This window comes from Harmonia axyridis, chromosome 1 (genome assembly GCF_914767665.1).
Source record: "Harmonia axyridis chromosome 1, icHarAxyr1.1, whole genome shotgun sequence".
In the NCBI taxonomy this organism is placed as follows: domain Eukaryota; kingdom Metazoa; phylum Arthropoda; class Insecta; order Coleoptera; family Coccinellidae; genus Harmonia; species Harmonia axyridis.
Window position 1 is genome coordinate 65751350 of NC_059501.1, and position 27821 is coordinate 65779170.

The window sequence follows — 27821 nt, forward strand, 5'->3', positions numbered from 1 at the left end:
ATTGACGTAAATAATTCTTAGCGCATAGTAGTGTCAAAGACATTGATAAACCGCTTAACGTCTTTCCAGAACATCTCGAAGGAAGCGCAAATAGCCCAGAACACCTCTACAAACATTCCTTCATAAACAAGCTACGGCGCTGGTCCACATATATTGATCTTCGAATAAGTTGAGTGGGACTTCATCTCAATCGGGTAAAAATGCCGGATCTGCACGATTAAGAAGTGTTTTTAAATACGCGAAGAAACTCGGGGGGCCCCACAGTTTTAGCATGACAGCAGCAGAAAGGGCCGAAAACCAACTGACGCCCCAAACTCCAGTGTTGACTGTCGCCTGTCGAATTCTCAGATCTCCTTCACACGAATCGGTGACAACGGACCTGTCTTTGTTTTCCGTGTCGTCGTCAGCTTCTGACGCCCATGGAAGGAAGATCCTGAGCTTTGGCAAATGTGATAATGCGTTCATAAGGGGACACAGTCCTAATCCAGACCATAAGGACCACAACAAGTGAGTATCTGAATTTGTCATCTACAATGGTAGGTGCTAAAGATTTAGAAATATTTACAATTGCGTTATCATTCTGTCATGGTCTTAAACGACCTCTTTACTTGACATAATGGAGTAAATATACTTAACTTATAATAAACACTGCAAATTTTACGTGATGTTTTTTATTGGTATATTCATATACCTATAATAGATATTTATGTAATTCTTATGAAAAATTCGAGATCTGTATTCCTAAATATAATATGACTTATGAATCAAAATCTTTGTTGTCGGTTAGTTTATGTACATGAGAGGTTATATTGATACGATCCTCAAATTCGAGATGAGTCTTCGAGTGATCATTTTACATATACAAACCACTCCACACAACTATTGGCATTGATATTCTGTCTGAATTTTCTATTATCCTGGTGACGAATCAGCATGAAATTTTGCATCTAACTTGAAATAATGTTAATATAAATATATACAAGCGAAATATCCACTGAGATCTGTTAATTGTCGATCAAATATTAATTAGGTTTTTTTTCGATATTCTCTTTTTAAATTTTCTTTGATTCTGATTAGAGGTACCAAGGAAAATAAGAGATTCCTTGGACAAAAAAGTCCTTTAAACGAATTGGCCTGCAAACGCTTTGTTTTCGAGATACAGAGTGTTTCTTATAGTTCTTCTTTTTTTGTGATGATTAGGTATACCAGTTTACCGTTATCAATTTCATAATTAAGCACCAAAAGTTATAGTTAATTTATTCATCACTAGCTTACTAACTGGATCTTAATAATTTTTCGAAAATTACCAGAATTGTTTGAAATTTTTTTTTCGAAATCGTTTACAGATACGACAACATTTTTTTCTTTACTACCATTTTTCACTGAAAAAAGTTCTGGAGGAAAGAAGCGGGCACTGTAGATTTGCATTCAAAATTAGTATATCACTTGGTGAGAACTGGAATTGGAATATTTATGCCAAATTCAAGTTAAATATCTAAACTCTAACACCCTGTACATCGAAACAAAGTGTTTGTGGGTCCATGTTTATGGGAATTTTTTCTTAAAATGATTTGAGGTATCTGTCATTTTCTATTGTACCAAATTTATTATACAGGGTGTCTAGGGGGTAACTGTACATACTCTTATTAGAGGTAGAGTAGGACTAGAAAAGTTCGGATTGACTATAAAAAATTCGAGAATTTCTGCCTTTAGTCAGAAAGTTACAGGGTGAGTTTTTATATTCATGGAAATAATGAAAACCATCATCAGAACCAAATTTATCGGCAGAATTTAATGAAACTTGGGATGTTATTGAAATATGCCGAGGTCGAGTCAGAGTGATATTAATTATTTCAAAATTCCATTCCTCATTTAAAGTATCCAGGTTAAAATATCACCTTGTATTTCGAATTTGAAATCATTGTTTAGATTTCCAAAAAGAGCATAAATTCAGCTTTAATACGCGGTATGACTCAAACTTGTCTAAAGTTCTCTTTTTATGAATTTGGATAAAGTTCGAAAAATTTAATTTTTATGACCCAAACGGTACCGATCTTCCGAGAGATGTACAGCCTACGACGCCATCTCTCAGGCAAGCGAAGAGTCACTATAATATTGAAAATATCGTTCAAATAATTTGTTTTTCATATAAGGAAATAGTGAATATATCTGGCCCGTCATCAACAGTAATGTAAAGTAGAAAAATTTATTCGAATTATACCTATACATATAAACTGTTCTATAATCTATAGATACTCAAATAACTCTTTATTTGTATCATCTTTACAATTTAATAATAGTATATTCTAAAACAAGTTGCAAAATGGGCTAATATTCCAACACGAATGCAAAATTCGAAAACGAGCGAGTTTTCGAACGCATGGGTGTTGAAATTACCTTTTGCAACGAGTATTAGACTATATATTCTCATTTCAGTCAAGTTTTGTGAAATACAGCCGAAATTCATAGGAGAATTCAGATTATACATCCTAGTGACTTGTATTGTATTTTGGCAGTTGGTGTGACTGTCACGAAAATTACAGATTACGGGCCTTGAATTTGAATCGTACGTTTCGAATTCTGAAATAATTTATCATTACGAATTAAATTCGTGAATTATGTCTAACGAAATCGATTGACCACCACCAGGATTGAGAGAAATTGCAAATAATGTTGCAAATCATTTCACTTTATCCAAAAATTATATTATATTGAAAATTGACGTGTGTTGAAATTTGATAGAAATGGAAGTCAGTGTAGACAACCACAAAACTAGAAATATAACTGAAAACAATGCTGAAATGAGTTCATTACAGCACTGTTTTTAGTTCTGTAATTAACTCATTACGATACTGAAATAGAGAAATCTTTTTTAGAATCGATTTTTTTCTTTCAGGCAACCAGATATACCAGAAATTCTGTGGTTCGAGGAAGAAACGGAATTAATAAGAAGTTGTGCCGCCCTTTCATCTGCTGTAGGTCTACAAAAAAGTTTCAGTACTAGCGATATAAGTCAATTGCCTTCTCCTGAAGATGGTCCTAATTTGCCTGGTATTCGTAATGCTGTCTCCGAGTTGGCCTTGAATTCTCTACAAAGATCTGGTTTTTTGTTGGAAAATGCCAGATTGGACTACACGTCCAGGTGATGACAAATTTTTACTTTAGTCTTATTAAAGTACCAATTTGTATTTATAGAAATACTTATACTACACCAAACTTAAAGAACAACCATCCTTGTGTATACCTTTAAGGAAAAGCGTAAATTTTGAAGGTGATTGAATTAGTGAATAAAGGGGAAAAATAAATATTTCTGCTCATCAAAGGATCAAATTATCACAAGTGAGCCGGATATTGACAGAACCTACGCGCTACAGCTTTTTTGCTATACATATATGGTATTTATTTTTAAAATATGACTTAATTTTTTATTTTATCAATGGAAAGTTATTTTTTTCTCATAAGAAAAATGTATGATGATACTCAGTATCAGTAGTATAATTCAATAGAAAATAGCACTACAGTCCGTTTAAATATAAGACAGAGCAATATAAACAAAGTAAATTGCACGGTTTACGCATAGGCAACTGTTATTGGTCAAACAGTCAAAAATCCTATCCCTCCCCTATCAGAATCGTACTCGTAACGGAATATGAATATCAATAAACAATAATTAATTGGATATTAATGATTTGTATATCCATTTCACAGAAGAGTAAGAAAGAATATATTTGGCTTTTTTACTTGTTGAGATATATTTTATATTGAGATATTTTGTATATTTTATTTGTAGATTAATATGGAAGACAAACTGTCCGATTATGTAAATTATCCTTAGTTAGACTCTTGACTGACAGTACCCCTTCTTATTCGAAGACCCTCCTATTTATGAGCGAACTTGTATAAACTGCTACGTCTTATATTTGAACAAACTATAGGAAAAAAATCAAAATTATTTCTCCTATTCTCTGTTCAAAGATGTAGGCAGAATAATCCTTCAAGAGGTACTGGATAGTAGGTATCCATATAAGTGTATAGGGAATACATGGCTTTAAACCTACAAAAGATAAGCATAGCGAATTTCATCAAAAGAAGGCAATTGGATAAGATGAAATTAACATCCGAAATAAAACTATTGATTTGTGCAGGAGAAATCAGAAAAGAAAATTTCAAGTGGTTAAGGATATTTCAAAGGCGTTTGCCTTCATTTGTGACCTCAGGTCTCAGGTAAAATTACAGATCATCATGACCATAAGTCCATTACGGTAGATCAGACTGGCCAATATATGCCGCTGACCTCATGGAGACGGCTTCTATACACTGATGGTTCCAAAACTTCTGTAGGAACACTGGAACAGAAGCATGGAAAATACAAATAGGCTCTGGGTATACATATATGCAACCGGCATACTTCAGGCAGAACTTTATGCTATCAAAACTGCAGTTAGAAAAAAGGGTCCACAATAATCGAATCAAAATTTTCAGCTTTAGTCGGATATGCTAGAAGTATACATAAAAATCAGTATGGAATTGTCGAATAACCCACGGCAGGTATGGTGCGAATAAAATAGGCTATTTTTTAATAAAGCAGAGGATATCCTGATGGGCGAACTACCTTATAAAAGATAGAACAGTGTGGGGATCCGCGTTTGATAGACCTAACAGGCCAATTGAAAAGTCCCCGGTCTACCATAGTAAAAAACATTTTTTTGGCAAAATTCGATTTTATTATTCAACATGGTTGCCTTCGAGGGCGATACAGCGATCTTCCAACTTTTCGATACCATTTTGGTATAGATTTGTCTTTCGCTTCAAAATAGGACTCAGTTTCGGCGATTACTTCTTCATTGGCGCTGAATTTCTTTCTAGCTAGCATTTTTTTGAGCTCCGAAAACAGGAAAAGTTGCTGGGGGCAGATCTGGCGAATACGGTGGATGCAGAACCAATTCATGCAATGTTGCCATTGTTTTCATAGATTTGTGACACGGCGCATTGTCTTGATGAAACGGCACCTTTTCTTTCTTCCAATGGGGACTTTTTTGACGATTTAATCCTTTAACCGATCCAATAACTCTATATAATAATCGCTGTTGATGGTCTGGACCTTTTTTGGAATCAGTTCATCGTGTGCAGTAGGTACACTCAGCTTACTGTCGATTGGACTCCGGAGTTTAATGATGGAGCCATGTTTCATCCGTTGTCACTTATCGAAACAAACATTTATGTTTATTGCACTTAAACAGCTTCAAACACTGCTCAGAATCATTAACACGTTGTTGCTTTTGATCGCGCGGCACCTATTTTACACACAGCTTTCTCATGTACAAATATTCGTGAATGATATGATGTACACGTTCATATGATATCGTTACAATGTCTGCCATCTCGATCAACTTCACTTTACAGTCATCCAAAATTATTTTGAGAACTTTTGATTTTTTCGTCGGTGACAGCCTTTTTTGGGCGTCCTCTGCGTTCGCCGTCTTCGGTGTTCATTTCACCACGTTTAAACTTAGCATACCAATCAATGATGGTTGATTTTCCTGGTGCAGACCCCGGAAACTCTTCATCAAATCGAGATTTTACTTCAACTGTATTTTTTCCCGTCAAAAAGCAATATTTTATCAGCCCACGACCACGTGTATTAAGGAGGATCTCTTGCTCAGAACAATCCCTCTCTCTTCATTGTTGAAGTTCGTTCGTTGATCGTTCAAGGAAGTATCTTATATTATTAGATAATTGTACACATGTGTTTATTTGATTTTAAAATACTTCTCTATAAAGTATATTGGTTTTTTAACAACGTCCTTTTTCTTTCCAGATCTTGCTCAACATGGGTTGCAGTAGGAGATATTGCGTCCACTTCACAGCTGCCTTCACCTCATGGTGGTCACTCAAATACAGCTTCCCACCATGCGCAGACGAGTACTCCTCCTCCACCTGTTTTTACGGCGGCAGACTTCATAAGATCAGTGAACAAGAAGGTGCGATAGTTATTTCTTTTTAATAGGTCTCACAAAAATTACCACAATATTTCGGATGGTTTATCGAAAATTAGGAGTTCTTTCTGTCTTACTCTATAATATACCCAGATACTGGCTTAATATTGCCATTTTTTTTTTGTTTCATCTTTTATTACCAGTTTCCTTTCTTGTCGTAGTGTTGCTTAACCTTACTGCTCAATAATTATGATTTTGGTCAAATATGTTATCAAGTTTGGGATTTCTCGTTAGATGAACTCTACAGCATGATTCATCAGTTTGTTTTTTTTTTCAAATCTACATTTCTTTCTAGGTGAGGCAAAATTACATTAAGAGACGTTTGCTCACAACCTACAAGGCACTAGAGCGTCTATCACAAAGTGAGTTCAATTTAGATCGATTGGAAGTGGCCCCCTCGACAGCTGCAGCTAGTATAGCAACAACTGATTGCAGCCAATCGATGCACGTTGGATCTTCGTCACGTTTGACGGTACCAGGTACTAGCCCTATATTGAAACCCCCAACTCCAACAAACAGTACTGATGCAGCTATGCTGAGAATTGCCAAACAGAAAGCTAGTAAGAATTTACCATTAACGATAAGAGATGTTGAAAGAGAACGAGGAAAACCTCTGTCGAAGTATGAAAGGAATATGATGGTCTTCAACTGGCTTCACACATTAGATGACAATGCCTTTCCAGTTGAGGGCATACAGTGATTATTCGCCTAATATTTACATTCTCTTAAGCATTTATTATGAAACTATGAAACTTATTGCTCTTGGTGTGATCTGAAACGATATTAAAGTTATTGTCAATGTTACTCCATTGGAGATGTTGTATACTAATATACTCTCTATCATATCAATAAACATGAACTTGTTTTACCTTTTCATTTTTTGCTTCAGTCATGACCCCTCAGAGAATTTATATGTAGAGTTGGTTGGAAATGCGTCAGAAATCAGCTTCATTATTATAAGTTCCTTCCAACTGAGGGAAATACATAGATAAGACTCTTCCAAGAGCCACGGCGGCCATGTGGGCCTGCAAAAGACTGTTTGGAAAGACATGGGGCATGAAACCGAAAAAGGTACTGTGGTTATACACAGCTATAGTACGTCCTATTGTCACCTATGCGTCTCTAACATGGTGGACAAAAACCGAGGAGGCCACCACACGCAGCCGGTTGCAGAAACTACAAAGACTGGCTTGCATTGGTGTTACAGGAGCTATGCGCACAGCTCCCACAGCAGCGCTGGAGGTCATACTTGACTTGCCTCCCTTACATCTACATGTGAGGAAATGTAGCCTGCTGGAAGCAATAAGAATTTCCCTCAATGGAAAGCTGCTACCTGGAAACTGAGTTGGACATATGAGGATATTGAATCAACTATCAAACTTCTTGGCAAAACCATCGTCGATTTTGAAACGCCCTTTGAAACCGTCCTAGTCCAAAAAGTATCGTAAATCGGTTGGACAAAAAGTCATCCATATCGTTCGGCGATGGATCAAAATCAGAGAGAGGTACTGCCATTGTGGTATATGGATCTAATCTGAGGATCTCTAAAGCCCTGGGAAATGAGCCCTCTATTTTACAGACCGAGATACTGGCAGTATACGTATGCGACCAGGAGTGTCTCAAAATGAACATCAAGGGGGCGCATGTTGACATCACCACGGACAGCCAGGCAACTATAGACAGAGGCAATAAAGTGATTCTACTATGGGTACCAGGGCACTGTGGTGCTGAAACGAAAAAGCCGATGAACTTGCAAAAAGTGCATCAAGGTTAACACCTGCTGGATCTGAGCCTTTCTATGGGCTAGAAAAAGACCAATATAAGGCAGCGGTTAAGCAATGGGAGTTGAATAACAGGATAACCCACTTGACAAACACTCCTGGACTTACTCAGGCCAATAAATTCGTGATGATTTCACCTACCTACGCCAGAAAGCTCTTGAAGCTGTTACAAGCCGAGCTTCGGGTGATGGTGGGACTGCTGACGGGACACTGTCGGTACAAACATCATTTGTACCGTATGAGAAAGTCAGCAGATGAGATTTGAAGGCTCTGCGGATCAGAAGAAGAAACAGCTGAACACATGGTATGCAAGTGTCCAGAGCTGGCTGGCCTAAGAACCATTCATATGGGAAAGCCGGTCCTGGATACCCGAGAGGTAACGGCCAAGGCCCCTAAGAAGGTTGTCAGTTTAATCAACGTAATTGGCGACATCCTTGGATTTCCATAAACGAGTAGGCAGAGAACAAAAGATCTACATGGTCGCAGTTCCCGGAAGGCTTACCGAGCCACAACAACCCCAGTTTAAAAAAAAAAGTAGTACCTACCTCAGATGGCATAAAATACTAGGGTACCTAACCAGCATTTCAAAATTCAGTCACCTAAATATAAATGAAGATCTATGACAAACTAAGACTTTTGACTGATTTTTCATGTTCCAATTGTTAAAGGAATTTGAAAAATATTTTTTTCTTGTTAAAGTCAGGAATATGCTTGAACTTTCAACTTTCCTCAACAATAAAAATTATTCGAAATGTGGGCTTGAACGCAAGTCTCAACTAATCAAACGCTAGACGAAGATCTAAGAATACCATACGTCCATGAAGTCATAAAAAACAAAAGCACGAAACATCACACAAGGTTGGAAGGGCACTCAAACATGTTTCTGCAATCACTTCTATCAGACTACCAGCCAAGAAGATTGAGAAGAGTATGGCCAGCTGACTTAATGAAGAACTAGAAGATCCTCTCAATGGAGGGGACTTGTCACGCTATTTTTAAATGTTAATAAATTAGCTCAAAGAATGTATGTTCTCATTGCTGATGAAAATCAAATGAAAAAAAAAAACATCTAGAAAAACTGTAGATTCCGTTATTCGGCGAATCAGAATTGGGTCGTTTTCTTATTTGGTTTGCTGCATTTTGAATTCTATATCAACTAATTGTTAATGAGATATTATAGATATAGACATTCTACTCCATATGCTATGTCGTTATAATTTAAAATCTAACACATTGAGATATGGTGAACGAGATGGCCGTGGCATTAATCCCCCTTGTTCTATATATTTTATTCGCCACATAACCAAGCTGTTATACTTGTCTCCCTCTGTGTGGTGGTACATCACCATCAGCCGACTGCTGTAATACCACCATAGTATAGTATAGACCATTTAACATCTTATTGTTGAAAATCGTCTTGGTTTAATGGCTTAGGAATTTTACAGTGCCATGCATGATCATTAAAATCACAGAACCGAATTCACATTAAAGTGAAAAAAATTAGGTCTTTTTCCATTTTTCAACATGAATGATCGCTCAAGGGGGGGGAGGCTCAGCAATAGACACAAAAGATCCATTGTAGTAAGGGGTTTTCGCTAATTAAGTTGAATAAATCAAATTCAATTATGAAGAAAAACAATTTATTTACAATATCTTTATTATCATTATGAGATGATAAAGGACAACACAAATAAAATATCAGTAACAAAATATTTATATTGTTTCTAGACAATTCAGAGATTATACAGTCAATTCTACGATTGAGTTGTAATACAAAAATTAGTTCCACATGAACTACCAACACGGATTAAATCAGAACAATAGCAAATGATCACAACGTCACTGACCTAAATAGTTTCTGATCACATTCCTTATAAAAAAATGCAAAGTAAAGACGCATTTTTAATAAGATTATCATTAGGTATCACTCAAAATATACAACTGTACCTAAATCACGTACCAAGTCCACAAATGTCTTCAAACTTGCACTTAGTTCTTCTCTTCTTTCTTCTCCTTTGGTTCCTCTTCTTGTTTTGTAGATTCTGTACTACTACTACTGCTGTCACGATCTGCTGCCATCTGAGAAAAAAAATCAATAAGTATTAAAGTTGAAATGACATTTATTTTTTTTTCAAATCTTTACCTTTTTATAAGCCATTTCGAACAATTTGAGTGATGATTGTTGTAAAGTATTCATAGCTTTGCGGACTTCTTCTGGATCAACTGTGTCTTTTTGTGCCAATAAGTTTTTAACATTTTCGATTTCTCCCTTCAATTTCTCACTCTGCAAAATTTTTAAACATTACTATCATAATTCCATCAAGGGGAATCACCTAAATTTACCTCTTCCTTTGGCAACTGTTCTTTATATTCGTCCATTTTAGTTTCTGTGTCATGAACAATTCCTTCAGCTTGGTTAATGACTTCTACTCTTTCTTTCTTAACTTTATCTTCTTGTGCATACTGTTCTGCTTTTTTGATCATGTTTTCAATCTCGTCCTTGCTAAGTCCTCCAGATGATTGAATAATAACTGAAATTTCAAGGTTATTTATTAACTCATAGTTCAGAGTTTCTGGGTTGATTGATTATTGAAGTAAAAAAAAATCAACTCACTCTGTTGTTCCTTTCCAGTTCCCTTGTCTCTTGCAGAAACATGTACTATACCATTAGCATCGATGTCGAAGGTAACTTCGATTTGTGGCACACCACGAGGTGCTGGGGGGATACCAACAAGGGAGAATTGACCAAGAAGTTTGTTGTCGACTGCCATTTCACGTTCACCTTGGTGAACTTTGATTTCAACTTGAGTTTGACCATCGGCTGCTGTTGAAAATACCTGACTTTTCTTGGTAGGGATAGTTGTGTTTCTGGTGATGAGTTTTGTGAAAACACCACCTAAAAGGATTCGTTTCAAATAAGAAATGTTCACTCTTGGAAATAAAATATGCAAAAAAACCAATAGATTAAAAATTTTCATAAAGATTTTTCAAACTTACCAAGAGTTTCAATACCAAGTGAAAGAGGAGTGACATCCAATAGAAGAACGTCTGTAACATCTCCGGCCAATACACCACCTTGAACAGCTGCACCAATAGCTACAGCTTCATCGGGATTGACAGCTCTGCTGGGTTGTTTACCAAATATTTCCTGAACAAGTTGTTGTACTTTGGGCATTCTAGTCATTCCTCCAACCAAGAGGACTTCTCCAATTTCACTCTTGCTGACTTCAGCGTCTTTCAAAGCCTATGAAAAATTATTATGTAGTCCCAAGGTTATAGTTGAGGAACGTTGAAAAAGTATCTCATGTTCAAATTTCCAATTGTGCAATTTCACAAACTTACCTTTTGACATGGACCAATTGTTCTCTTGATCAAGTCTGCAACCAAGCTTTCAAATTTAGACCTGCTCAATTTCAAGTTCATGTGCTTAGGACCAGATGCATCCATGGTCAAGTATGGCAAGTTGATATCAGTTTGTAGTGAAGATGACAACTCTATTTTGGCCTTCTCAGCGGCTTCCTTGAGACGCTGCATTGCCATAGGATCTTTAGTTACGTCAATGCCTTGTTCTTTCTTGAATTCAGATACTAGATAATTCACTAGAACATTGTCGAAATCTTCACCTCCCAAAAATGTGTCACCATTGGTGGACTTAACCTCAAATACACCCTTCTGGATTTCTAAGATTGATATATCGAAGGTACCGCCGCCCAAGTCATAAACAGCAATACTGTGGAGAAGCGATAAACATTTTCACAAACAGATCGAATTAGGAACCAATTTTAAATTTCATAATGATTAATACCCCTAAACTGATAGCCTTGCAAAAGACACATAATCGTTATTCTCTTTAACTTATTTAAATATTATTCAAATAACATTATGCTCCAAATTTCTTCTAATATGCATCACAAAATACATAATCCCGAAGGTATACATTATGTGATGCACAGTTCCGTACAAATACCCTGAAACTTGTAGATATCATATTTGGGTTCAATGACCGAATAATACCTCAGTTTTGTTAAGAAAATGAAGCACTCTGCATGTATCTTGCAATTAGTCGCAGAATTTGTGCATGACTCAGAAGAAGCAACTCGGTCAAGAAAAAAATGCACACTTTCAAAAACCGAAGATGCAGGAAGAAAATAGTGAAAAAGGTACATATCCTCAGGGACATGTCTTGCAGTCAACCAAAAGTTAATCAATATCCTGAACATAATGAAGATATTGAAAAAAAAAGTAAGAATAAAAATATGCAGCAATAAATGTAAGTTACAAAATGAATGAAAATAATTGAACTCACATTTTGTCTTCCATTTTGTCCATTCCATAAGCCAAAGCTGCAGCTGTAGGTTCATTGATGACCCTAAGTACATTTAAGCCAGCAATTTGACCAGCATCTTTTGTGGCTTGTCTTTGTGAATCGTTGAAATATGCAGGAACAGTAATAACAGCATTCTTAACTTTAGTATTGAGATAAGCTTCAGCAGTTTCCTTCATTTTTATGAGAACAAAAGCACCCATTTGACTTGGTGAGTACATTTTTCCATCAGTACCTTGTACCCATGCATCACCATTTGAAGCCTTTGTAATTTTATAGGATAGCGTCTTCCTGTTTAAAAAATTTCAAATATAATATGGCATATGTACTATTTAATTAATTATTTCTTACATATCTTTTTTGACCTCTTCATCTTCATATCTCCTACCAATTAAACGTTTGGTAGCATAGAATGTGTTTGCTGAATTTGTTACTGCCTGTCTTTTAGCTGGCATACCAACAAGTCGTTCCCCATCTTTAGAAAAAGCTATAACTGAAGGTGTAGTCCTTGAGCCTTCTGAATTTTCAATTACTTTGGCTTGTTTTCCTTCCATGACTGCCACACATGAATTAGTGGTACCCAAATCAATACCAATAACTGCTCCTCTAACACCATCAGATCTAAGAAACAATATAATAAAAACATTTCTCTCCACAATTTGAGGAAAACTTGCGCAATTTGAAAATTTCAGGTTAGGTCACTTTTTAGAATAAATGTACAACCTAATATATTTAACGATCGTTACTTACTTATAGCGAAGTTGCATTTCATATTTGGGGTGGAGAAAATAGCTATTGAAGAAGCAACTCTGAAAAAATAATTAAGTTAGGTTAACCACATGAAAATGATGTAACTTAAACGTAGAAAATGGGCATGATATGTAAAAAGGATTTTCCATCTTACTCGAAGGGGGGAAATGATGTAAACAAAAAAAAAATCCTATAAGAAAAATGCGTATTTACTTACATTTCTTGAAATTTGACTGAAATCCCTCTTAGTGTTCGTATTAACAATTTTAATTACATCGCATGATTTTCTTCCTAAATTTCTAGCGAACGACAACATTTTGAACTGTTTTATTTAAAAACTGCAATAATTAGAACTATGGAAATCTTATTTGAGGACACGAGCGTAATGGAATATGGAATCGGCTTCTAATTCGATGTCGAAAAAGAAATGGAAAAGGCCGGAGAGCGGCCGGTAAAATAGATCACTCTAGCTAGAACACAATGTGCGCAAAATCCTTCAATTTTCCAGAACGTTCTGGACTTTATCAGCGTGATTGTTCAAAAGATGTGTGTTAGTTACAAATATAAATTAATTTTTAGAAAATTTATGTCAAAATTTGATTTCAAATGCTAGACTTCTAACTGAGAGAGACAAATACTTTTTGATTTTCGATGAATAACGAGTTTCCGTTTCCGATCGATCAAGTAGATCTCTTAATAAGTAGAAATCTAGCAATTATCGAATTTAATAATAATAATCGAATTTAAATTAGTTCATATCTTCAGTAAGAAAATAAATATAATTCTTAGCAGAGAAAATATTATCTATGATCCATATTATTCAATATTCACTACATTTTGTCCTAATTGTACTCATTTTTATGCGGAAGGATTGGGTTAAAATTGGAATTTGTTGTACGGAAATGTTATTATATTTTTTTATCGAATAGGAACAAGTAAAAACTTGAATCATGTAATGAAAAATGTTGTGTTGCTACGACATTGGTATTATATTTTCCACCTAGAGTTCTAGTTTTTATAATAAGTTATACATTTTTCAAGATTTCGCTGGATATTTTTTTGATTTAAGTTTCATTTTAATGCTATTCTGTTATGAAAGAATGAATAATAAAATAAAGAAATAATACTGTTAAATTTGCAGTGATTTTCTTTCTTTAATGTTCATTGTATCAAAATGCAGTTGAACAAGAATTTGAATATGCTTAAAAATGATATATAGGTAAGACCTTAAAAAAAATTTCATTAAAACAAAATCAACTTCATCGGACAGATAACAAGTTTATGACTAAATCAAAATCATGTTTTGGTTTATTATCCTACCTTTGGAATCATTCAGTAAGATAAAAATTTTAATCACTCTTAGAAGGTCTCTTATAATCCAGAAATTTATTAAAAATACCAATTTGAACAGAGCTCTACTACAGACATTAGTGAACCTTTGAGACAAATAAACCAATATTTTTTCATTACATTTACACTGTTCCAAAAAGTCATTGAAAACCCTTATTAATTATTGAAACCAAGACAGGTGAAACGTGATGAGGCTATGGAAAGTCAATTTGTGAAAAATAGATTATGTTTACTCCTAATATAATAATACGAAAAAGATTTATTTGTTAGGCGAAACATATGTTTTATAAACATACTTGAAGTTTGAAGGTATAATTCAAAAATTTTCTTATTGAAAGAAAAAAAGGATATATTGACAATTTTATTGGCGATATTCAATTTTACGCGATTTGTTGATTATTTATTACCTTGTTTGTACAAAACATGAACTGAGATAGTAGTTCTCTAATATAACATTTTCATTATTATTAGAAAAAATAGATAAAAAACGTTACAGAAGAGTATACCCAGGCTAGAGGAATTTTCCAGCTGTATTAGATTTAGAGTTTAGGGAGGATAATTGTAGATTTTTTATCAGTACTGTGAGAAGTTACAAACTAACCGTGACGGCAGATAGAAGATCATCTTACCTAGTAAGATTTTGCTTGAGCAAAAATGACTGAAAAAGATGAAATTATCCTAGAAAGAAATCATGGAGAATAATATCTTGGAGACTTGACAGGCGAAAAATTTGTTTTTATGGGTATATTTGCGCGTGTAGGTAGAGAAATATTATAATCATTAGTGTCAATATACAATATATGGTTCAGAGAATAAGCTTTATGTGACTACTACGAGTCAAATAGTGTTGAGAGACTATTGTCTGTTGGAATAAATCATTACTTCTCATTTTTCAAAGAAGTATTATAGCTGAGGGTTATATTAATGATGTCCTAAAAACCACTTAGCTTTATCTAGATGGCCTTTTCCATATGTGTCTATATTGCTTGTCAATCTATGATATTTACTAGAAGCAGCTATTAATGTTTTGCGGCAGTCATTGAACATACTTGCTATATGATGAAAAAGATATCATTCACTCTAGACGATCCTCTAAAAGCGAGTCCACAAAGCTCAAATTGCTCAGAACGAGATACCATGAGCAACTGAGCTCATAACTGAGATATAACCTAACACATTTCTTGCTAATGTTATCATTTCATTTGAGTTATTTTAGTTAGTCATTTAATTTATTTCAAAAAATTCAAGTTGAAGGAATTATTCTTTCTGGGTGTAATACTCCTGATGTCACTAACTAAATGAAGATGGCCTTTTTTTAGGTTTGTCAAGAAAAAAATGTTACCACATGAAATCCTTCATTTTATAGTGCTTGAGAGTTTATCGATATCAAATTCAGTACCTAGATGAGAAACTGATGATATCATGGCTAGAAACATCGGAATTTTCTTACTTAAATTAATGATTTATCACTTTTTGAAACTTTTTTTTCAGGAAACAAAACAGTGAATATAAATAATAAATGCATTCTTGAAAGGTTGAATTTTTTTCATCAGGAATATATGCTATTAATATATTGACTCCATTGTGTGTTGTCACAAACACAAATGAACTTGACATCACATGAAAATTCCATTTTTCTTGTATCTTGAAATTTCTTTGACTTTCCCTGCAAATAAGTGAATAAATCTGAACGATTCGGTTCTTTCCCAGAAATATATTCTGTTTAGAGGGTTATCAAATCAGAAAAATTTGATTATTTTTCAAATATCGAAATTTAACTGAAATATAAGGTGTGTGAATAAGTCTTTCCCGTTTTTTTTCAAATTTTCATCGCCAGTCACGATACGATGCAGAAAACCCTTTCTTTTATGTCGCTGAAGCAGCTGTTCGCAAGTGAAAAAACGCCGTTCGATGTCTCTCAGCTTCAGTTCGTACGGCACCCAATTTCCTTGCTTTTGGATCATTCCCATGGCTTTCAAACGCTTGGAAATGGTTGTTCGGTCAACTCCCAATGCTTCAGCAAGTTCTTCTTGCGTTTGACACGAATCTTCATCAAGCAAAGTCGCCAATTCTTGATCTTCAAAGATTTGCGGCCGCCCGGAACGCTCCTTGTTTTCCACGTCGAAATCGCCACTTTTGAAGCGTCGAAACCATCCGCGAACACTTGAATCATCGACACAACCTTCTCCATAAGCTTCCTGAAGCAACCGATGCGCCTCGGCAGCAGATTTCTTCAAATTGAACCAATAAAGTGAAACTTCCCGCAAATGACGTCGACTCGGCTCAAATTTCGACATTTTCACGATTTCAAAAATTTATGATGCGAAAAAATTTCAACTAATGTGTTAGTGTGGAATTGTTGACAGATGAATAAGCTTTGATTATGACATATGTAACCATTAAATACTCGCACAGTATTGGTGGCGCCATCTCTTACAAAAAACGGGAAAGACTTATTCACACACCTGATATTTTTTATCTTTCAATTATACGATTCTTACGTTGACAGCGATTTTGATTTCTTCATCAATGAGTCGATTCCAATCATTTAAGAGGGAACTGGGCTCAAAGTGAGAAAATTACAGACAAGAGATTGTACAATTTTGCATCCACAAGTCCGCACTCTGTTAGTACGGTAAGGCCAGTTTGTACCTGTTCCTAGTATTAAAATCGTGATGGTTCAGTTCATAATATGAAATAAAAAAACAGATTCTCAAATTACATTTTTAATGGGAAATATTTCTTTTTGACGTTTCTTCAGTACAATGTAACATGTTCTCTACATACAATAATTACAAAATTTCAACAAAAATCGACAAACTGATGGTTTTAAATGTATGGACACATGTGAGTGAAAATTTACATTTGGAGATAGATATGTCGTGACCATGGTTATAATTTCTGCATTGAAATGAACTTATGCACATACAACACTGACAATTGATAAAACAGCCTTTCAAAATTGTTTGATCAAAATGCATGAAAAATTGCCAAATAATTATATTTGATTGGTGAATTTTAGTAAAATAATTGAGGAAAATTCGTAAATTTTCCATGCTTACAGAAAAATTCTTTATAAAATATGTGAAAATCCTGCCAAACAGAATTCTGTCATAAAAATTTTAAATGATTGGAAGAACATCTTGTATTGCTCATATAGTTGACAATTTTTCACATCTTGCTTTTATAAAAATTTCTGCAAAACATTTCTACTGCTCACATTATACACTGGAAACCCGTTATTGTATTAGTTAATGTGGTGTCTAATTTGGCAAATAACATCTTTGTTCCATGATTATCACTAAAATTGTTCTGCCGATTTTTCAGTTATGATCTAAATCTTAAATTTATTTTTTATTTCGGAGAGATCAATTGAATGTACAATTCTAACTTAAAATATAAACAGAGGTTGACAAGTCCCCCAAATAGGAACAAGTTGTGGTCATATGAGACAGCTTTTTCAGATAATCGATTCTTCTACCGACAGCGAAATTCACATAATAACCTATTTGTACCAAAAATTATCGAATTAATGAAATAAAGGCATATTCTTGCTTTAGAAATCTACAAACTCAGGTAAAAAAATCAATTACCTCTTAATTCATTTTTATGTATCACAATCGCATTTACTATTTTACATTAGCACAGTGAGCGTTGGTTTTGGTTTCGTTTCAAGCAAATAGAATTGTCTGAACAACAATGTTTATATTACATAGATATCGCCGAATTCAATTATGAGAAAATAAGCGACGATTAAGTCTCACTGAACTATACAACAAAAAAAACACAGAAAAGCTAACAAAGTCTGAGGGTTTTTCTGTTCTGCATGAAGATCCCAGTGAAAAAAAGAAACAGAGCAGAATACAGCCTTTTCAATCATAATCACAAAATTGCGTCTGTAACTTGAAAACACATAGAATTCTTCAAATGGTAACGATTCCTGATGATTTGAACCAGTTGGAAGGATTGCGGGCAAACAGATCCACAAAACATGTTGAGATATTCCTGTGGTTGATTAGCGACTTTTTAAAATGCGGCTTAGAATAAATCAAAAATGCAGACGAAAAAATACTCATCGAGTTCATGATTAAATTTCGATTGCAAATTGATTCTACTGTCTTGATCTGGGGACTTTCACAGAAGTCAAGTTACAGACATGAACGAAAAAAAAAAATCTTGCTTTTATTATTCGCTTAATCATGCTAATTAACGAACGTAGACTAAACCCGAACGTATTCACTCCCGTCGAGCGTCTTACACAATGCCACGCAGGCGCACCTAAGCGTTGTCACTAGCAATAACTGTAGTATCGAAAATAGTTCTGGTTTTACGCGAGCGATGGCGTTATCACGAACTGCCACTTTGTTTTACTCTTTTTCGGGGGGGACCAATGGGGGGTATCTGCTGAGTTGCCAAAGCGCGGAAGGCCTCGGCTATAAGGTGGGGATGCGTCTGTATCATAGACTTCCAACCTGGCGTATCCATGACATCGGTCGCATGCCTGAAATTGAAATTGAATCATTAGTATCTACATAATTTCGAGATATTCTTATTTTTATTTAAACTGGGGTCGTTGTGGCTCGGTAAGCCTTCCCGGAACTGCGACCACGTAGATCATTTGTTCTCTACCCTACTCATTCATGGAAACCCAAGGAGGTCGTCAATGGCGTTGATAACAACAACAACCACCTCCTTAGGGGCCTTGGCCGTTACCTCTCGGGTATCCAGGTCTGGCTTCCCCATATGAATGGTTCTTAGGCCAGCCAGCTCTGGATACTTGCATACCATGTGTTCGGCTGTTTCTGCTTCTGATCCACAGAGCCTGCAAATCTCATCTGCTGTCTTTCCCATACGGTACAAATGATTGTACCGATAGTGCTCCGTCAGCAGTCGAACCATCACCCAAAGCTCGACTCGTGACAGCTTCAAGAGCTTTCTGGCGTAGGTAGGTGAAATCATCACGAATTTCTTGGCCTGAGTAAGTCCAGGAGTGTTTGTCTAGTATGTTATCCTGTTATTCAACTCCCATTGCTGGACCGCTGCCTTATATTGGTCGTTTCCTAGCCCACAGAAAGGCTCAGGTCCAGCAGGTGTTAACCTTGATGCACTTTTCGCAAGTTCATCGGCTTTTTCATTTCCTTCAATACTACAGTGCCCTGGTACCCATATTCACTTTATTGCTTCTAGCCAGTTGCTTTATTGTGTTACGGCACTCCCAGGTCAACAGAGACCCCTGGCAGTACGATTCCAGGGATCTCAGGGTGATCTGGCTGTCCGTGGTGATGTAGACATACGTCCCCTTAAGGTTCATTTTAAGACACTCCTGAGCGCACTTCCCAGGGTTTTCAACATATTCTTAATCCTCCTCTTATGTTCATATCCTTCTAATTTTTCCTTTCTTGAAACAGATGAATTAATTTAAAAGCATCCTAAATGCTCATCGTAGTATAATTAAGCAAATCGAAAATAGATTATTGAGCAGATCATGATCCTTATACTTGGCTTTGATTGGCCTTATCCACCACGGGTTGCATTTTTTCCATTGTATAAACAGGTGATTTTCGATTTGGTGCGGGACACAAAAATATAAATTAATAGGGGTAAAATGCAGAACAAAATGTTTTTTTTCTAAGAATTTAAAATATTCAAATATGCGATGAAAATGTTCCTAAAAAAGTTTATTTAGTGAGGGGGTCTAGTGTTAAAATGCCCTTAAAATTTGGCATTACATATACAAACTAGATTTTAAACCAATCAAGTCCATTGCTAACAGCTACAACACCTTGGTTCGTGATTCTTAAAACCGGAAGAAGTAACAGATGTAGCACCTAGGAATGTAGTAAAGTTTATTGACAGTCTCCGACTGGCAAACAGAACAGGGTAGCACAATGGACCTTTAGTTCAAAGTACTTGCAAAGCTAACATGGTCTAATCGGCCCTTCTATAAGTATCGGAGAGTTTTTCCAAGTTTTGCTTTAATGTTCTATGGTTGTACTGACGCCATTAGCATGAAATTTTTTACACAGCTTGAAATTGTTATTGCTATTCAAGATGCAAAATTCCAACTCCATCGTATCTGTTGTCATTGAAATATTAGGTTTTTCTGATATTCTGCCTGAATTTTTTATGGCTCCGATGATGTAATAAATTTTGCAAAATTGGTCAATGAAACAATGTATATCCATCCTAATATACTGTCCACTTCAAAACGACCTCTTTCAAAAATAATTTACTCAACCAACGAAAAATCCCATCCTAAAAACTTTTTTTGAACGAATATCAACTGCCCCTTCAAGCAGGCTGATCAACAATCTATTGCAGGCTCTTGGCAAAATAGATATATTAACATAGAAATAGTACTTACGTATTGATGAAATCTATGGCTTGGGCTTTAAGCTGATCCGCGCTGTGCAAATCAGCTAATATTAAAATCTCCGCTGCATTTTCAACTGATAAGTTCGTACAAAGTGCTTCTTCACACATTACTTTAAGTCTCTCCAAGGCGTACTAAAAAAAAATATGGAAAAACACGATAAATACTTAATACTGAGCCCCTTTTTGTTTCAAAACTAACTTTATCTGCAGCAGCAAGTAAGTCATCAGCCATTTTCTCCAAATTCGACGCTTTCCCTGTATAGATGAAACGAAGCATTTCTCGTAGTACTTCATGGTCAACATCCAGAATATCTACTCGGTTATGTTTCCTCTCTTCCATTTCATGTTCAAACATGGCTTGGAATACAGGACTTCGTGCTGAAAACAAACATTTCTAAGTTACAACGGAGTAAACAATGATTCAATTATCGCTTGAGCAAAAAATTATGTTACAGGTGTTTCTTCGAAATGGACATATTATAATTTTAGATATGTCAAAATATTTTAACAGTGTAAACAAAATTGCCTATGTGAAGTTTTTTTTTTTTTGAGAAAATCAATTACCTTATCAAGTTTTATTTATATCTCTTATTCTTATATCAGACCAATGAAGAAGCATAGGAGTAATAAGATTATAATGGAAAATGAGAAAAAAAAAACTATTTTGGAGAAGAACCTGTTATTATATCTTCGAAATAGTGTTTAAAACAACAAATAATTATTGTGAGTGCTTTCATTGAGGTTTGGGTTGAATTGTTGATTATGTATTCAAGAACCCATTCTAATTTTGAATCATTAGAAAAAACTTCTACATATTATGGATTCTGGATTAATGCAGTCAACAAGTTTTCTTACCTGCTAATATTGCTTTGTGTGCCTGAAATTCTCTACCGCTTACAGATAACGTAACATCACTAAATTTTTGGTTTTCGAACAAAAGTCCTAAATCGTCGGATAATCGGCACTCTGGCACTTTAAACTGAATTGTGTTCGACTGCCCAGAAATATTCACACTATCAGCCACCACACTAACCTGTAAAATAAGCATGAATTAAAAAAAAACAATTACCAATACTCTCAAAAATACAATAAGTACATAGCCACTGCAACTTGATTATCATTATTAATATTACCTCACAGAATATCGTCAATTTGTCATCTGGTAGAAGACCATTTGCCTCATCGAGAAGAAAATCTCTACGGATAAATTTCTTGAAACCCCAATCTTTCCCTTGTACAAATCTGTAGGCACGTTGACTTTCCATAGCCTTGGTTTCTTCTCGTTTTGCATTCAAAATACTAAACTTGAACTTGGCTCGAACCTCACTTTTGTTGCAGGAAACAAGCAAAAGATAAAGCGATAAGTAATCTTTACTTTCTTCGTCTAAACCTTTTGGATTGACTCGTAAGCACCTAGGAAAATAACGAAATGAATTATTTTTTTTGTTCATAAATTGATCCTCAGAAGAGTTAAAGATGTTTTGTAAGTTTCAAAATGTCCCATTATTTCTCTGCGCATAGTGCAAATATTCACACAGTGTGTATTAATAATAGTAATAAAACATTAGAATCATTTGAGAAAAGTATATAAATTAAATACTGATCTTCGAGGTTTAGACTTCAATAACTCATTTATTCAAAAGTTAAACATTAACAAATACAATTCAAAATGATCAATTCCTCGAAATTATACAATAATACAATATGACATCATTGAAATGAAAGCATTTTATGTTACAATAATACTTGATACAAAATTATTTGCAATTTGAATACATCAGACGCACAACAGATGGAGCTCCACGCTATCAAGCCAATTCAACAGCATAGCCTACTATAAGAATCTTATAACAATCATCTTTAATATTTCAATATCTATGTTTCATCCGTAGATTAATAAAAAATAATTAATAATAAACAATTTCTGAGAAATTTCAATCAACTTTTTTCTCCAAAAATTCCTTAAGTATGTATACGCTCTATTAATGTGACGTCACGCCGTCATTTCAGTTATCCTGTCAGTAGGGTTGCCAGATGTATATGAGGAAAAAACCGGACAAATTTTCATTTTTTATTAGTACATATTACAAATTACAAAATATAACAAAAAATTACGAAAAGCTTACAGTCTACTTCTGTATATACTTAGCATTTGACGAGACTGCTTTCAACAAAGATTTATTGCTTGACATGGCATCCTTAAATTCCGTGCAACTAGCATTTATATTGACATAAACACACAATTCATATTTTACAGTGTTTAAGCCGAGACGATTTCTTTCATCAGTCCATAGATTTCCCATAACATTGACATGCGCAATATCTATCTACGTAACTATAAACAATACTGTTGGTTGTCACGCGGTTGCGCTAGATATTGCGCGAAATTTAAAAACCGGACAATCTTCTGTCCGGTTTACCCAGAGTTTTTCGAACGGACAAACATGAAAAAAACCGGACATCTGGCAACCCTACCTGTCAGTGTTCAAAATCAAAACAACAAAGTTAGGCTTTTAACTTCTTAGTTTCAGGAAATAGGTCAGCAATGATTACTACATCTCGCACAGTTGTTGTATTTGGAGTAGCCCAACTACATTCTTTGTCAGTCACACTTATATTATGATGAGCATAAAAATAGGTTATTATGATGAGCCTAAAAAAACATTTTGAGGTTATGTTCAAACTAATAAACACGGCTTATTAGAAAATCTGGTGAATGATATAGGATTCAAACTTACTGGTATTAATCTTGTTCCTTTTGTCTATTAATTAATACTAAAATCGTTCCTGAAATAATCTTATTTATGAAAATAACTCGACTTCTTCAAGAACACCGTACTAATTTGGACGACAATATATTTGTTTGGATTTTGAACACTGACAGGAGAAATAAAATGGCGGCGTGACGTCATCAGTAATAGAGCGTATTGGAATAATAAATCAAAAGGCGAAAAAAAAAATTTGATACAAATTTTCGAGTTTTTTTCCTGATTTAGTTGGAGTTCAAATTGTATCTGATCATTCTCTCAAAACCATTCCACATACCTACATGTTTTTTCACTCAATAATAATAAATTTGCAATAACAGAATATTGATAAAGAAAAATTGAAAAAAAAAAACGGATATCGAACGTAGAACGTAGAAAAATAATGTATTTCTTACCATTTTAGTTTGTCATTTGCTCCAGCTGAAAATGTAGAAGATTTCAAAACTTCACCCATTTCTTCTCTACAGAAACTGAAATTATTGATAGTCCACATGTAACTGAATTTAACCACTTTAACCTGGAAAACAAAAAATTCGAACATTAGTCCCGTTTTTATTTTGTCAATTTGCAATAAATTTCGCGCACATTTGAAGATGAATATGAGACAGTTCTTTTCGGGCGGTTTTGGAAATAATTTCGACAGCATCCAATCAACATCGTAACAACAGTGTCCATAGTAACTTGATAGTGCAGAAATCACCCTCTCCTAGACAAATACAACATAAATCAAGAAACAAATGTGAAAAAATCGTGGAAAAACTGAAAAACAGGCTTAATAATTTATTTTGAAAACACAATTACAGGTTCTGTCAAAATATCAAACTTGCGACCATAGAACAGTAATAATGAAACCACAAGTCTCGATTGTACTTGCGATACATATTGTTGTTACTACTTTCGGAATGCAACAATGTTTCTTTTTGATAAAACTGCTGATATCTAATGATTTAAGAGATTTTACAATAATCGCGGACAACATGTTAATGAAATCAAGTTAAGTTTTTCGTAATATCGATAATATCAAGGTCATTTGAACAGTTAACAAATAAAATTATATTTTTCTGTAGAAGGCTTGGTTATAGAATATACATTCTTCTTCTTCATACACAATATTAACTTTCCGAAATAAATTATTTATATCATGTAAACTAGAAAAATTGTTATATTTCTGTAAAATAATAAATGAAAATTGACCTGTCTCCGAAAAAAGTCTTTAATTTTGGTTCACATTCATAATGGCACAAATAAGTGATTGGCTCATTTTGTACCTGATGGAAAACCAATCAAATCTATATTGAATAAGGGTTAATTTGAATTTCATTCTTTATTGAGTATAAAAAAATTGTTTCGCTAAACTTTGGATAACTACATTTTTCTCATGTGAATATCTTCTTAGGAACAGCGTCATAAAATGACGCTGAGTGAATTCAAGCAATAAATGGTTTGTGGGAACTCCAATTCATAAGATCATATTCAAGATATATTGGTTCGTTTAGCAATATTTCAATTTTATTATGCTTTCTAAAACTGACGTTTGGACATTCATCCCTGACCTGTCACTTATATTCTTCATCCAGGAAGGAGTGTTTTCTCCTTCCTGGTTCTCGTTTGGCTGTGTTTTGCCCGCTATGAGCAACTGGAGCAATTGATATTGATCACCCTTCAACACGTGTCCAAAGTAGGCCATTTTTCGCCTTATATTAGATATTAATAACTCAATTCCTCTCATTAGAAACCATCTGTTCATGAAATCTTGACCCCCGTAAAGCTAGCATTACCGCTTTGGAATTTTGGATTTTTTCTCTGGTCATAATTTTGGGCTAATTTATCACCACATTGAAAAATTTGTTGCTTTTCAATTGTGAGAGAAATCGCGGGTTCTGCCAGCTTAACTTTAAGCTGGCACAAGCAACAAGCTTATCGGTTTTTTATTGACCATCTGATTACACCATGATTTGAGGCTCACGTATGAACACATTGCTAAGTTTGTGAATATATTCTGCTAGCTTTACCGTTGAACTAGCAGAACTCAACTTTAAAGAAACTTCTCTGAACCAATCTACTTGGACCTTAGTTTTAGGCTCTGTTCATGGTGATTTATTACCCTATTACTCTAGTTGTAGGGTATATCGAGGGTTCTGATGGATCCACCCTAAAATGCTATTTCCAGATGTTAATGGAATGTACATGAGACACAAATTTCGGGGTCTAGGTCCTGCTAGCGAGTATTTATTCTTATTTGAAATTTAGTCAATTTTGAGCAAATAGCAAATCCCAGTTGACTTGAAATATGACAGCTATTTGTTATTGCGGAACCCAGAATTTAAAAGAATAATGTACCTAAATCGTGGAATTTGGCTATGGGTTCAAACGTCTGCCTAGAATGAGCCAAAATGTATGGAGCATTAAGATTTTCCATATACATTCGATTTGCATTAGGTAGTGAGGAGTTTCTTTTTACTAAAGCTAGAGAGACCCAGGATTTTTGTTCAAAACATGAATCCAGACTGTCCAAAAAAAATCTATTTGGAGCATAATAATAAATTAGACGAAAATTATAAAGAATAATAGGAAAAAACGAAAATTCCAAAGAGGTTTTGCTAGCTTTATATGGGGGTGAAATCTTGAGCATTGTGCGAAAGATCGACATTTCAAATGTTTCGATTGGCCTTAGAGCCTCCAGGCTTCTATCCCATATAAGAGAACAGATTATATATGGTAGTTAACCATTCGATGATGTAGTTTTATATCCCAGAATGCGTCAAATGCTGATTTATCTTACTCTATTCTTGATCTTATTTCAATGTCTGTGTCTAGATGAGGAAAAAAGACTCTTGTCTAGGGTTAGCACTTTTCCTTGAGGTATGTCTGTTATTCTTTTCTTGTTTATCCTTTTCGTAGTTCCTGGATTTGGATGTCATGCAGGTAAGTTGTTGGCCGAAATCCCATCGAGTCTGTCTACGGAAAACACAAATGGGCGGCTGGGTCCTGTGTTTGACTCCGTTTATCTGTTGTTTTCCTACAAGTAATGTGAAAAAGAGTTCATCCTAACACTTTTTCAACGTACTGATGAGAGCCGAAAGCCCGAAACGCCTGTCTATGGTTAGTACTTTGCCTTGAGGGATGTCCGTTATTCTTTTCTCGTTTTTTTTTAGGGTTTTCTTTGAGAAGCAACCTCCAAGATATTCTTTCTACATAGGCGTACAACTTGGCTTCCGCCGTTTTCTCCGAAATTCGAGACTTTATTGTAAAAATGTGGTTATACATTTATGATTCAAAGTATTGTCCATCGCTGGCCACTACTTTCTCCCATCTTTCGAGCAGCGTACGAATCCCGCGTCAAAAAACCTGGTCATCTTTTGAAGTGATCCACGAATCAATACAATTTTCTGCTTCTTCATAAGACCGGAAGTGCTGGTCAGCCAGGCCGTGTGCCATTAATCGACACTAGTGATAGTCCGTGGGAGCAATATCTGGAGTATACGGCGGGTGGGGTAGGACTTCCCATTTCAACGTTTGCAAGTATGTCTTGACCACTTTCGTAACATGGGGTCGAGCATTGTCATGCTGTAAAATCACTCTATCATGTCTGTCGTTGTATTGCGGTCGTTTTTTTTCAATGCTCGGCTAAAACGCATTAATTGCGTTCGATAACGATCGCCTGCGATTGTTTCGGTCGGTTTTAACAACTCATACTACACTATGCCGAGCTGGTTCCACCAAATACTGAGCATGACCTTGGAACCGTGAATATTCGGTTTGGCCATCAGCGGGATATCAACATGATTTTCTGCGCTTGGGATTATCGTAATGAACCCATTTTTCGTCTACAGTTACAATGCGATGCAGAAATTCCTTCCGTCTTTGCCTTGCAAGCAGCTCTTCACAAGCAAACAAACGCCGTTCAACATCTCTCGGCTTCAACTCGTACAACACCCAATTTCCTTGTTTCTGAATCATTCCCAAGACTTCCAGGCGCATGCTGCATTACCGCAGACTTAAGACAACACCCCCCCCCTCCCCCTAACTGTGCTATTGTTGTCTGTTGGTCTTGAACCTTTTTTCCAATCATTTAAAGATCCATGTTTTGGCCTATATTTAACATTGCTACCATCAGTTGCAACCTTCTTTCATTCTTGAATTGCTCAAATTGATTTTTCTCATACTTAGTGAATCCCCATTTTTTTGAAACATAGATTTTCTGACGACCAGGGAACTTGAACTTGGCACGCCTCAAAGCTTCAATAACTTGGGCCTTGAATCATTCTGATGATCGGACACCCATGATTGGTTGTCCAATACGTACTCGGGCTACGCTTCTTTGTGGTTTACCAAAGGCAACTCTCAATCCACTTTGGAGCCTATCAGCTCCGGCACAGGTAAACAGCATAAGTGAAATGGTCTTCGTTTGGGATTGTGTTTTGTCTTCTAAAGACGTCTCTATTTGCATCCTGTCAGACAAACTCTTAATTTCATT

At 35.2% G+C, this 27821-nt stretch overlaps 3 protein-coding genes and 1 long non-coding RNA gene across 12 annotated transcripts in view; 1 reads left to right on the forward strand and 3 right to left on the reverse strand.

The window, feature by feature from the left end:
• Positions 1 to 6870, forward strand: LOC123670923. Its single transcript, XM_045604508.1, has 4 exons — positions 1 to 507; positions 2897 to 3142; positions 5819 to 5981; positions 6292 to 6870. Exons 1-4 carry the CDS (start codon positions 272 to 274, stop codon positions 6694 to 6696), a joined length of 1050 nt encoding a protein of 349 aa, XP_045460464.1. The 5' UTR covers positions 1 to 271; the 3' UTR covers positions 6697 to 6870.
• Positions 6871 to 9400: 2530 nt separating this feature from the next.
• On the reverse strand, positions 9401 to 13379 carry LOC123670922 (heat shock 70 kDa protein cognate 5). The gene is made up of 10 exons (XM_045604507.1): positions 13069 to 13379; positions 12852 to 12910; positions 12453 to 12722; positions 12084 to 12392; positions 11120 to 11507; positions 10775 to 11021; positions 10392 to 10673; positions 10121 to 10308; positions 9921 to 10061; positions 9401 to 9856 (listed from the first exon to the last, which is right to left on the reverse strand). The coding sequence occupies exons 1-10, from the start codon at positions 13165 to 13167 to the stop codon at positions 9767 to 9769; spliced, it is 2073 nt and encodes a 690-aa protein (XP_045460463.1). The 5' UTR covers positions 13168 to 13379; the 3' UTR covers positions 9401 to 9766.
• Positions 13380 to 16911: 3532 nt separating this feature from the next.
• The window catches only part of LOC123670925 (protein roadkill), a 114210-nt gene continuing 103300 nt past the window's right edge, over positions 16912 to 27821 (reverse strand). For 8 of the 9 annotated variants that reach the window (XM_045604510.1, XM_045604513.1, XM_045604515.1 and 5 more), the window contains 6 exons: positions 23740 to 23861; positions 21710 to 21989; positions 21432 to 21609; positions 20776 to 20954; positions 20566 to 20708; positions 16912 to 18702 (listed from right to left, as the gene is read on the reverse strand). In XM_045604510.1, coding sequence (XP_045460466.1) covers positions 18549 to 18702; positions 20566 to 20708; positions 20776 to 20954; positions 21432 to 21609; positions 21710 to 21989; positions 23740 to 23861 — 1056 coding nt within the window. In that variant the 3' untranslated portion in view covers positions 16912 to 18548. Of the gene's footprint in view, positions 18703 to 20565; positions 20709 to 20775; positions 20955 to 21431; positions 21610 to 21709; positions 21990 to 23739; positions 23862 to 23929; positions 24260 to 27821 lie in introns of those variants that run through there. The other variant, XM_045604518.1, reaches the window with a different exon arrangement.
• LOC123670927 lies at positions 22007 to 23715 on the reverse strand. The gene is made up of 3 exons (XR_006746020.1): positions 23315 to 23715; positions 23052 to 23229; positions 22007 to 22591 (listed from the first exon to the last, which is right to left on the reverse strand). It is a non-coding gene; the product is annotated as an uncharacterized LOC123670927 (long non-coding RNA).

Excerpts from the sequence above, each read along its gene's own strand:
- LOC123670922 (XM_045604507.1), bottom strand. The coding sequence starts at position 13,167 with ATGTTGTCGTTCGCTAGAAATTTAGGAAGAAAATCATGCGATGTAATT. Across the intron at positions 11,022-11,119 it reads CAATTGGTCCATGTCAAAAG|GCTTTGAAAGACGCTGAAGT; the intron begins GTAAGTTTGTGA and ends AATTTTTCATAG. Across the intron at positions 9,857-9,920 it reads TCGAAATGGCTTATAAAAAG|ATGGCAGCAGATCGTGACAG; the intron begins GTAAAGATTTGA and ends TTTTTTTCTCAG.
- LOC123670923 (XM_045604508.1), top strand. The coding sequence starts at position 272 with ATGACAGCAGCAGAAAGGGCCGAAAACCAACTGACGCCCCAAACTCCA. Across the intron at positions 508-2,896 it reads GACCATAAGGACCACAACAA|GCAACCAGATATACCAGAAA; the intron begins GTGAGTATCTGA and ends TTTTTCTTTCAG. Across the intron at positions 5,982-6,291 it reads TAAGATCAGTGAACAAGAAG|GTGAGGCAAAATTACATTAA; the intron begins GTGCGATAGTTA and ends ATTTCTTTCTAG.